This window comes from Eptesicus fuscus, chromosome 9 (genome assembly GCF_027574615.1).
Source record: "Eptesicus fuscus isolate TK198812 chromosome 9, DD_ASM_mEF_20220401, whole genome shotgun sequence".
Classification (NCBI taxonomy): Eukaryota; Metazoa; Chordata; class Mammalia; order Chiroptera; family Vespertilionidae; genus Eptesicus; species Eptesicus fuscus.
In genome coordinates, this window is record NC_072481.1 from 43,884,354 (window position 1) to 43,896,998 (window position 12,645).

Genomic DNA, 12,645 nt, shown 5'->3' on the forward strand with positions numbered 1-12,645 from the left:
GGAATATAATGAACAACTTAAATGGATGAACAAAAATAGATCCAGAGACAGAGAAACACTGAACAGACCATCAAACCTCAGAGGGAAGGAAGGGGAGGGTGTGTGTGTGGGGGGTGGTGTAAGAGATCAACCAAAGGACTTGTATGCATGCATATTAGCATAACCCATGGACACGGACACTGGGGCGATGGGGGCTTGTCCTGGGGGGTGGGAGTGGCTGGGGAGGGGTCAATGGGGGAAAAAGGAGACATATGTAATACTTTAAACAAAAACAAACAAAAATAATTTAAAAGATGCGTTGTAATGTTCAGTGAGAAACCAATAGCAACTTTAATTTGGGATAAGAACATTTAATGTTAAAATACTTTAACTATGAAATGACATCCTAAATTCCATAGGGAGGTACAATGCATCCGTTTTTATGAGTCCTTAGAATAACACATTATAATGGGACTAGAGGCTCAGTGCACGAAATTCATGAACTCGGGGTGGCTCCTCAGCCTGGCCTGCGCCTTCTCGCAGTCTGGGAGCCCTCGGGGGATGTCCGACTGACGGGCCTAAGCCTTCAGTTGGACATCCTTAGTGCTGCCACGGAGGTGGGAGAGGCTACCGCCATGCTTCTATGCTTGCCAGCTGTGAGCCAGACCTCTGGCTAAGCAGGGGGCAGCTCCTGCATTGAGCATCTGCCCCCTGGTGATCAGTGCACATCATAGCGACTGGTCGTTCTGCCATGGGGCCGAAACTGGCCCTTTGACATCCCCCGAGGGGTCCTGGATTGCAAGAGGGTGCAGGCCAGGCTGAGGGACCCCACCAGTGCACGATCGGGGCCGGGGAGGGACTGTGGGAAGGCTCCAGGGTGTGTCCAGCCCGTCTCACTCAGTCCCCATCGGCCGGACCCTAGCAGCAAGTTAACCTACTGGTTGAAGTGTCTGCCCCCGGTGGTCAGTGCATATCATAGTGACTGGTCGGCTGGTCACCTGTCTGCCCCTGATGGTCAGTGCATGTCATAGCGAATGGTTGAGCGGCCTTAGCATATCATTAGCATATTACGCTTTGATTGATTGAACGGACGGCCTGACGACCGGACACTTAGCATATTAGTCTTTTCTTATATAGGGTTATATACAGTTTCACTTTAGAAGAGGGCCAACCATAAAGGGTGGGTAAATGAATGATGCTCCAACCATTTGATGGTTCACTGAACAGCTACCAGAGTCATGCAGTAGAGCTCCATGCAGTGCATGGAAGTACATCCTGGAGCGCTCGCTAGATGTCAAGCACAGTTTCAGGAGTTTTATGTCATTACTTCTCTTTATGACTTTTCTATATTTTCTAAATCTTTTCCATCAAATGATTATTAACATTCTTACCAGAAAAAGCAGAGGAAAGATGTTGCTCAGAGATTTTTCCACATAATATTGCCAATTCCTTCCCTACTCACTCCTTAGGGGGAGGGGGAGGAAGGGGTAACTTGAGAGAGAATCTTTAGCCAGAAAATTAGGAAAGCTCATAGGGTCATAACATAAAAGGTTGTATGAAGTTGATGAGCAATCATAAAATTGTATCACAGTACTTTAGTGTCTTTATTGTGTTATGGATACTACCATCAGTTAGATATATTGATAGGTAAAGGCAAGGTAGTAGAAAACTCCTTTTAAGTTTGACTGAAATCTATACTAGGTTCTTAGGAATAGCTCTTTAAAATGACTTAGAAGAAATCATGTTGCAGTCTTAGAAGAACAAGGCAGAGCATCATTCATATATAATTTTGTGTAACCAAATAATTCAATTCTCCATTATAGAAAAGCCAAAATGTTTTACACATAAGTAGGTATTTCTTAGTTTCCAGGATAACTGATAGAAAATTGTCTGAAATAAAGACATTAAAAGCAAACTTTCATTGTGCTTGTACTTTATATTTTAGTGCTATGACCTTGTTTCTATGGAAACTTGATAATAGGCAAATGCTGAAATTGAGGTTTCTTATATCCCTTTATTGAATGTCTCCCCCAAATTAAAAACAAATTGAAATGAAAGTTTTACTATCATGTTGAACATAAAAAGGTAAATTATGTACTCACAAACTCTGTTAACTATTCTGATTTAACACTTCTTATCAGAATGCTTAATCCTTACCTGCTTTCTTACCAGCTTCTCCTAAAGTTCTGTCCAGGGCAATTCAAAGTCATTGGGACAAACTCTTTAACATATATCAGCTTGTTTGCCTGGTAAATTCATGCTATTTTATGACGTCGTTTTTTATTCTTACTCATTATAATGAATTTATGGACATAGGATTGAGAGGTAGGTGTTGCCTCTGAGGTATATACAATAATTTTGAATGGAAATGTTCAAAATCGGGGTAAGTTAAGATAGACCCACTTTGTGGAGGAATTGTAAAACATGAGCTGCATTCTAAAGAGCTTTTAAAGCATCACAAGAACTGAATTTGGCATATCTATCACCTCCATGTCAGCTTCTGTTCAGTAGCTGTGTTACACAGTCATTTGAGATCTATCTCTAAGTCTCGGCTTCTTCATTAGCAATAGAGGGAGAATATACATGGGCCTTATTTGTAGTTAGAAGGGCCAAATGAGATATACATGAAAGTGAGTTGTAAATCTTTTTAAAAAATTATATAAAGGCCCTATTTTGGTTTTTATCACTATCATCTACTAACTGGTTTGTAAAATCACTCAGAGGCTTACCGTACAGAACCACGCAGAGCAGAAGTTTTTACAAATAATTATTTGCTTTTTGTTTAAAGGCACAATTAATTCTCATAATTTGTTTATTTTTTCACAATACTGTCTTAAAAAATTCTGAAAAAAAGAGTACTTCCCATTTACAAAGCCACGTCCCATCTGGGTGAACTCATAGGCTTAATCTAACTTTTAATGAAATGAAGAGCTTAACTAAAGTTTAAATAGAATAAGAACTATAATACATTTCCTCTATGAAATCAAATAATCTCTGGCATTTAAGTGAGACAAATGGGGCTTTAACATCTTTATGACAGAATGTTTTTTACTTAAAAGAACACAGTCTTCATTAGCCACGTTGTTACCCATAATTATTTTAATCAAACATTTCCTCTCTTTTTCCTCTCTCCTCCCTCTCTTCTCTCTTCTCCCCCCCAACACTTTAGAACTTTTACCTCAACACTCTTTTTTAAAAAAAATTTTTTTTTTACTGATTTGAGAGAGAGGATGGCAGAAGGAGAGAGAGAGAGAGAGAGAGAGAGAGAGAGAGAGAGAGAGAGAGAGAGAAGAGAAAGAAACATCAATGGTGAGAGAGAATCATTGACTGGCTGCCTCTTGCACGCCCCCTACTGGGGATCAAGCCCGCAAACCAGGCATGTGCCCTGACCGGGAATCAAACTGTGACCTCTTGGTTCATAGGTTGTCGCCTTGAGCCAAACCGGCTGGGCTTACCTCAACACTCTTGAAGTTGAACAGGATTCTATCAACAGGAGGGGAGAGGAGAGAGGGAGCCATGGAGACAAGCATTCTTGTGCAGGATCTGGCATCTTAATGCCCCAAACTTTATACTACAAATTAAAGTCTAAATTTGTTTTCTTTTTTGAAAAAAAAATTTTTTTTACACCAATAGTCTCATGAACACAACACCTCTCTTTTATTTTATTTATTTATTTATTTATTTATTTATTTATTTATTTATTTATTTTTTACAACACCTCTCTTTTAGAACGGTGAATGTAAAAGAGGAGTCTGTTAAATCACTGAAGTAAGACTAAAACATACTTGTTTAAAAGTGGAAATTTTAAAGTAATCAGAACTCTGTGGGTTCTCCTTTGGGTAAAAAACAAGCAAGCAAACAAAAAACTATGTTCTGCAGCACTGGCAGGCACATGTCACATCGTTCAGTTACTTTATGTTTTCTTTCCCACAATTTTCTTTCCTTCTGTGTTCAAATTATAGTTGGAACAAATAGGCAGCTTCCGTCTGAGACTCTGAAAGCAGCTCACTGAACGCCATACAGCCTCTCCCATGTCAGTCTCTATTTTGAACTTAAATTACAAACCCTAAATTGTTTTCACGTGAATTGTCCTATCGACTCGCTTAACAGGCGGGAGCACGGGTACCACCAAGCCCTTAACTTGATTCCTTCACTTAGGTACCATCTGGATAGGTAACAATGGATAAATACTCCAATGTTGGGATATTAAAGTTTTTATTGAGAAAGGAAAAAATATATACCCCAAAGTCGTCATATAGTCCCACAAGACCTTAAATAGAGCTATAAATAGGAAAGACTGAGGACTGGAGGGTCTCAGGCAGGTTTGAAAAATGAAAATAGGGAAAAGAACTGGGCTTTCAGGTAGTTAAGAAACTGGCTAGACATGGCGGGGAAGGAATTAGGGGTGGGAATGCCAGGCATAGCCTGTGTTGGTCCCTGGCCCTGCCCTGGGAAAGCCAGCTGCAGGCAAGGATCCCGAGTGGTTAGAGAGCACTGACTTCCTCCTGGAGGGGGAACGCAGCAGGAGGAGTAGGTTTGTGGAGGAAGGTGACTTTTGGCTCTGTTATGTGGAACATCCAAGTGGAGCTTGCTGGTTGAAAGTTTGTTATAAATTTATTTTGGCTAAGTTTGTTAGGTGACATCCCAACTTACATTTTCAAAAACAGCACACATTAAATCAAACACACAAATAAAGCAATTAGAGAAATGTCTTAAAGTTAACATACTAATATCACATTTTTTTGTGATTGTTTTCACAGAGCAATTTGGAATCTGGTTTTAGTAAATGAGGCATTTTATGTAAAATAAAACTGTTAAATAAAAACATTTAAAGTTGTATTGTTATTAGAGTATATAAAAAAGTTATTGAAGCCATGGGTATAGAAGTGATTGCTTTGACATATTTTTTCTAAAATCTGAAAAATTTTCAGCACTTTTAATTACAGCCATCCCCATTCTTTCTATTCTCTCTTTTTGTATCTCTGATAAATCGCTCTGTTAGATTTTTCTCATGTCTCTGAAATTCTTTTGGTCATATTTACTATTACTTTGTCTCTCAGTGCTATGTCTTGAATAATTTATTTAGTTCTTACTTCTGGTTCTTTAATTATCTCCTGAGCTGTGTGTAATTAATCCTACACTAAGCTCCTGTTTTTAGTTATTATAGTTATTATATTTTTTCATTTCTAGTAATTCCATTGGGTTTTCTTTCCTATGTGCCTGGTCAGTTTTAATAGTATCTTTTCTGTTATTTGTCCAACTTTTAATACCTTCCCATTTTTTAAACATATGCATATTTAATTTACCCCACATCTGCTAAATAACTGTGCTCCTGAGGTTTTGTTTTGTAATTTGCTTAAATTCTGATTATTTCTCATATTAGCTTGTCTAGTTGTGATTTCTGATTGTGATAATCAGCCTTGACTAAGCCCTCAATATTACCAGAAATTCTCTTCTATTTGCTTTATCAACTTTCCAGTTTTTTTGTAATAGATTTTTGTCAGACATTCTTATCCTTCATAAAGTTCTCCAGTCTCTTCTGTCATAAAAAACAAAAAAAACAAAAACAAAGCAAACAAAAAAAATGGGTTTTTCTTTTGGTTCCATATATTTTACATTCATCTGACAAATGTTTATTGCACATCTACTATGGACTGAACTCTGTGGCAGGTGCTGAAGATTCAGGGCAGCACAAAATAAACATACTCCTTCTCTTTGGCCCTGGCCAGGTAGCTCAGTTGGTTAGAGCATTGTCCCGATAAGCCAAGGTTGTGGGTTTGAAATCTGATCAAGGCACATACAGAAAACAACTAGTGAATGCCTAAATAAGTGGAACAACAAATTTCTCTCTCAAATCAATACATAAAAAATTTAAAAATATATATTCCTTCTATTCTAGTGTACTTGAAATCTGGAGGGATGCTGAAGTAGATTTAAAAAAACAGTATATAGTTATGCCTTGCATAATGATGTTCCAGTCAGTGATGGACCTCATATACCTAGAACATGGTGGTCCCTTTTCCTATCTAATAAAGAGGGAATATGCAAATTGACCGTCATGCCATCACAAAGATGGCGGCGCCCACAGCGGAGGCAGGGTTTCCGTAACACAAGATGGCTGCACCCATAGCAGAGGCCGAGTTCCCATAACGAGCCTTAATGAGCAATCAGCAGGGACGTGAGGCTGCGCCCCACCGACTGATGGGGCTTGACAGGGGATCTCAGACTGTGTCCCCCGCCCCAATGCCAGGCCGGGGGACCTCAGGCCGTGCCCCTCACCTGGCAGGGCTTGATAGGGGACCTGAGGCTGCGCCCCCCTCCTGGCGCCGGGCCGGGGGACCTGAGGCTGCGCCGCCCCCACCCGGCAGTGCTTGACAGGGGATCTCAGACTGCACCCTCTGCCCGGTGGGGCTTGACGGGGGACCTCAGGCCGTGCCCCCCTGCCTGGCGGAGGTTGACGGGATCTCAGGCCGCGTCCCCCACCTGGTGGGGCTTGATGGGGGACCTCAAGGCATGTCCCCCGCCCCGGCTCAGGCTGGGGGACCTCAGGCTGTGCCCCCGGCCCTGGAGCCAGGCCAGGGGACCTCAGGCCATGCCCCCACCCTGGTACCGGGCTGGGGGACCTCAGGCCATGCCGCCCGCCCTGGTGCCAGGCCGATGAACTTCAGGCCGTGCCCCCTGCCTCGGTGCTGGGCCGGGGGACTTGAGGGTGCGCTGGGGGACCTGAGGCTGCGACCCCCTGCCTGGTGTGTGCCAGAGGACTTGAGGCTGCGCCCCCCACCCTGCAGGGCTTGACGGGGGCCCAGAGGCTGCGCACCCCACCCAGTGGGGCTTGACGGGACCTGAGGCTGCGCCCCCTGCCTGGCGGGGCTTGACTAGGGTGGGGCCGGCCGGGTCTGGGTCTCGCCCAATGGGGGTGGGGCCAGCTGGGTCTGGGTCCGTGCGATTTTGAGGCGCTGCGGGTGGGCGGGGACTTGACTCTGAGTCCCGCGGTGTGCCCCAGACTCTGACAGGAGGAAGATTTTCATATACATTTTACTAATTTTCTTTAATCTCTGACACTTCTATTATAGAGAAAGGGCAAATAGCAATATTAAAATATTTCCTCTAATTAATCCCCTTTTAATGTGCACAAATTTCTTGCACCAGGCCACTAGTAAGATTATAATGGAACTGAAAAATCCCTATTGTAAATTGTATTAAAGTATAACATACCATTATGTACAATACAGAATACTTGATAGTGATAATAAATGACTATGTTACTGGTTTCTGTATTTCCTGTATTATATTTTTGTTATTTTAGAGAATACTCTTTCTACTTATAAAAATTTTTTGCTGTAAAACGATATCATGTTAGGCTACCAGAAGCCTTATACATCTTGTGTTTACTACATCTCTCTCTTTTTTTTTCCATTTTTTTATTAAGGTATTATACGTGTACATATCTTACCATTGCCCCCCCACCCCACTCCCATGCATGCCCTCACACCCCAGTGTTTTGCGTCCATTGGTTATGCTTATATACATCTCTTGATTGCATTATTTTCTCATGCTTGATTTGACCTCATGTGTAGTTTTGTAAAGTAATGTGCTGTACAAGTTTGTAGCCAAGGAGCAATAGGCTATACCCATGGTCAGCAAACTGTGGCTTGTGAGCCACAGTGTGGCTCTTCCACAAAATACCAAGGCCTGGGCAAGTCTATTTTGAAGAAGTGGCGTTAGAAGAAGTTTAAGTTTAAAAAGTTTGGCTCTCAAAAGAAATTTCAATCGTTGTACTGTTGATATTTGGCTCTGTTGACTAATGAGTTTGCTGACCACTGGGCTATACCATTTAGCCTAGGTATGTAGTAGGCTATATCATCTAGGTTTGTGTAAGTGTACTCTGATGTTTGCACAACTACAAAATCACCTAACAACACACTTCTAAGAATGTGTTCCATGCACGACTGCAGATATAATTAATTAAAGTTTTGACAAAGGCAAATCAGTCAGATAGTGGGAAGTTAACAGGACAACTAAGTTCATTTAGTACTAGCAGTTTTCCAATAATATTTAGAGTAAATATTAAGAGGAGTCTAGATCTTAAGATAATAAGGAAATAACTACTTCTAAGTAGGAGGTTAGGAACTATATGTTTGGCAAGCCACAGGATGAGGTGTGAGAGTTACTAGAAACTATTATATCAAGTTTTAAAGTTAAATGTCTCTAAAGTGGAAGTTTTGGACATATTTTTAGTGCTATGTTCAATTTCCAGGCATTTTATTTTTAATTAACTTTAACCTCTAACATTGAGAGATATTCATTGATAATGGGGCTTGGCTTTTATTCTTTTTATTATTGTTGAAACTATATGCTGCAACTTAGCTCCAATAAGCTGAATACATATATATTAGAGGCCTGATGCATGAAATTCGTGCAAGAGGCTCAGCCCTCACAGCCCTGGCTGCCTTGGCCGGCCTTGCAGCCCCGGCTTTGTCTGGAAGGTTGTCTGGAAGGTCGTCTGGACGCTTGTTCTGCTGTTTGGTCTAATTGGCATATTAGCTCTTTATTAGATAGGATATACTAGAGGCCCATTGCACGGGATTTGTGCACTGGTGGTGGGTGTGGCCTGTGGGGATCTGTCCGCTGTGGTAGCGCTGCTCATCCCTGTCAGCTGAGTGGTGCTCCCACTGTGGGAGCGCACTGACACCAGGGGGCAGCTCCTGTGTTGAGCTTCTGCCCCTTGGTGGTCAGTGCGCATCATAGCGACTGGTTGACCAGTTGTTTTGGTCATTCCGCTGTTTGGTCGCTGGGCTTTTATTGTTGGGTGATTGTAATTTTTTCAAAATGGCCTTGAAGAAGAATAGGTGCAGGAAGGATGAGGAATAAAAGCATGATAAAACTGCTTGAGCATCCTCTCGAAGGGTATTAGAAATTGAACTTCTTGGAATTGAGAGTTGTAGGCAGATTTACCTACCCACCATCCACCCACCCAAACCAACCAACATTTATTAGGATCTACTTATGTTAGGTATTGTGCTGCATTTTGAGGTTGTAAAGATTATTAAGACCCTCTCTCGGAGTAATCAAGGGATGTTAGTTCATTTTTAGCACTAGTGTTTTATAAAATACTAGTGGCTCGGTGCATGAAATTCGTGCACGGTGGGGGGGGGGGAAGGAAGGTTCCCTCAGCCCAGCCTGCACCCTCTCCAGTTGGATATCCCTCTCACAATCTGGGACTGCTGGCTCCCAACCGCTCACCTGCCTGCCTGCCTGATCCTCTGCCTGCCTGATTGCCCCTAACCCCTCTGCCTGCCTGCCTGATCGCCCCTAACTGCCCTCCCCTGCCAGCTTGATCTCGCCCCCAACTGCCCTCCTCTGCTGGTTATCTTGCCCCCAACGGCCCTCCCCTGCTGGCCTGATCACCCCTAACTGCCTCTGCTTGCCTGATCGCCCCTAACTACTTCCCCTGCCAGCCTGATCTTGCCCACAACTGCCCTCCCCAGCCGGCCTGATCTTGCCCCAACAGCCCTCCCCTGCTGGCCTGATCTTGTCCCCAACTGCCCTCCCCTGCGGCCTGATTTCGCCCCTAACTGCCTCTGCCTTGGCCCCCATCACCATGGCTTTGTCCGGAAGGAAGTTGGAGTCTGGAAGATGGCTGGTTGATCCAGTCTAATTAGCATATTACCCTTTTATTAGTATAGATTGGGAAAACAGTGACCATAGTTTTCACATAGAAATTATATTAGAGGTAATCAATTTGAAAAAGTTTTTAAAAATGATATATATGGGTTGCAATAATTTTTAAAAATTTTTATTTCCACATAAAAGGATAACTATAAGAATTTTATATTTTTACTCTTTATCTTGGTTTTGATTTTATAATTTGAGTTAAATATTCATGACAATGAATACAGTGTGCACATTTTATTTGATTTTAAGTTCAAATACATTTTTATGTATTGATAATGATGATATTTTTATTGCAGATCTCAATTTAGAGAGTACTAATATCTATTTCCTGAGCCAAATGAGGCAAAAAGAAAAGATATATTTATATTATCCCCTCATAAAAGAGTCAATTATGTTTGGACTATAGGATATTATTATTAACAAAAATATTACTGATAATATCTTATATTAGTGCTAGAGTATACAAAACATTCAAAGTTCATTCTCATTTGATTTTCAGAATAGTCTGATTAGGATGAATAAGATTTATCTTCATTTAAATAGAAAAAAAGATTAGGAAAATTGTGACATACTCAGCATATATTTAGACTATAATTTATATTTTTATTTTGTAGATGAAAATAAAATGTTACCTGCAAGATCTGGATGTACAATAGAAGATCATGTGATTTCGGGAAATGTAGACGAATTTCGTAAAGATTTTATTTCAAGAATATGGCTGACCTACAGGGAAGAATTTCCTCAAATAGAAGGCTCATCTCTGACAACAGACTGTGGTTGGGGCTGTACATTACGAACTAGCCAGATGCTATTGGCTCAAGGACTCATACTACACTTTCTTGGTAGAGGTAAATCAAATCTCTGTTGTCTTTTTTTTAAATTTGAACGCCAGCTTTTAAACTGCATATAATTCCCTGTGGTTAATTTCTTGACTCCCTAATGTCTTCTAAAGTTGAAACTAATCTAACATATTGCATCCTTATTGAATTGGGTCAGGTATGACTTATATATAAACTTTCATGATTCCCCTTTCAAAAACACATGTGACACATAACCTATTATTCTTGGCTACTACCATGAATTAAGTAAGTTCAGTTTTTAGTAGCCTTTGTTTTGGTGTGGTTATTACTTATTTACTAGAGGCCCGGTGCACGGATTCATTTACCAGTGGGATCCCTTGGCCTGGCCTGCACCCTCTTGCAATCCAGGACCCCTCGGGGGATGTCAGAGAGCTGGTTTCAGCCCAATCCCCACAGGTCAGGACGAGGGACCCCACCGGTGCATGAATCCGTGCACTGGGCCTTTAGTTAGCATATAAGACCTTTGGTTAATCTCTTTCCGCCCTCCCCTCTCCCCCTTTCCCTCTGAGATTCATCAGTCTGTTCCATGTTTCCATGCCTGTGGTTTCCGCTCCTGCATTAAGTGTCTGCCCCCTGGTGGTCAGTGCGTGTCATAGCTACTGGCTGGTTGGCCTGTCAGCCAGTTGCTTAGGTATATATATATATATATATATTTTATTGAACTCTCTGGATTATCTCCAGTTCAGTAAATCCTGGGCAGGTCAATAGCAGTGACTTTGAGCAGATAGTTAATATTTTTACATTATTTAAATTTACATTATTGTAACAAATTTTACACTGCTTTCTTTATTTTCTCTCTACATATCAATAATGCTTTAAAATTATTTTTATCTTTATAGATATGACTGTAATCAGTTAAACTGATTAGGCATTTCTTTTTTTTAAAAATATATTTTATTGATTTTTTACAGAGGGGAAGGGAGAGGGATAGAGAGTTAGAAATATCAATGAGAGAGAAACACTGATCAGCTGCCTCCTGCACACCCCCTAATGGGGATGTGCCCACAACCAAGGTACATGCCCTTGACCAGAATTGAACCTGGGACCTTTCAGTCCGCAGGCCAACGCTCTATCCACTGAGCCAAACCGGTTTCGGCTGATTAGGCATTTCTTAATAAGGTCATCATACTTAGTCTTTTAGACTCTCAAAAATGTCATTGATACCTAACTTACATATATCTTTTTTTTCTAGTTTGCTACCTTCCTTACCCTTCCTATTAGTACATTTTTTAATAATATGTACATTTGTAGGAGGGTTTTAGTTTATCATTTTACGCTATCATATATGGTTACTAAGTGCTGTCATTTTTTGTTAGTTTTTCTGAATGCATGGCAAATATTTAGTAACCTTTCTATAGGGATTATTGATGAGATCATGTAGAGAATGTTTATTCAAAAGTAGTGTTAATAATGCAAGGAAGGAGAATTTTTAAACTCTGGGATGGATTTATTTGTAGTCTTGTGAAATCAGGGGCAAGAATTGGAATATTTTTCATAGTCTTGACTAGATCTCTGAATCTAGGACTCATTTTGTTAACTTGAAATTACATCTATGTTTGGGGACTGTATTGTTATTAAAAACAGTGACATTGTGGAAAAATTGACTTTTTTAAAGAACTCTGATCTATAATGACTTTATTATACCTTTTCATTTACTAGCAAATTCATATTACTCCTTAAACAATGATTATGTTATTCTGAAAGGATTGTATGAGAAAAAAACATTTAAAAATATTTAAAATTGCCATAGTCAGACTTCTATTTTAACACATAACCAAAACAAACTTGTTTTCTGAAGTTATTCTCTCATAAATCCTCTGAATGTTAGTGAATATGTTCACTGTGCCTTTGGGTGGTCAAGACTGGATATCTGATAAGCAGTACAGGTAATGGAATACAAAAGACTTTATCCCATCTCAGTGCTGTCAAAGAAAAGAAAAAAAGCATATCCAGAATAGTCTATGTGTGCCTGAGTTTGCTATTTCTCTCTCTCTCTCACTTTCTTTTTTTGGAGGGGGTCTTTCATTTTGTGATTTTCCCCCCTGTTTTTATGTAATACAGTCCAATTTTAGAAATTATAGAAACTATAGAAGAGTCCAGAGAATAATATTGCTACTCAAAAGTAAGCATT

At 40.6% G+C, this 12,645-nt stretch overlaps 1 protein-coding gene across 2 annotated transcripts in view; it reads left to right on the plus strand.

Moving 5' to 3' along the window:
- The window catches only part of ATG4C (autophagy related 4C cysteine peptidase), an 81,215-nt gene that overhangs the window by 32,849 nt on the left and 35,721 nt on the right, over window positions 1–12,645 (plus strand). For both annotated transcript variants that reach the window (XM_054721303.1, XM_054721304.1), the window contains exon 4: window positions 10,269–10,502. In XM_054721303.1, the coding sequence (XP_054577278.1) occupies window positions 10,269–10,502 (234 nt within the window). The remainder of the gene's footprint in view (window positions 1–10,268; window positions 10,503–12,645) is intronic.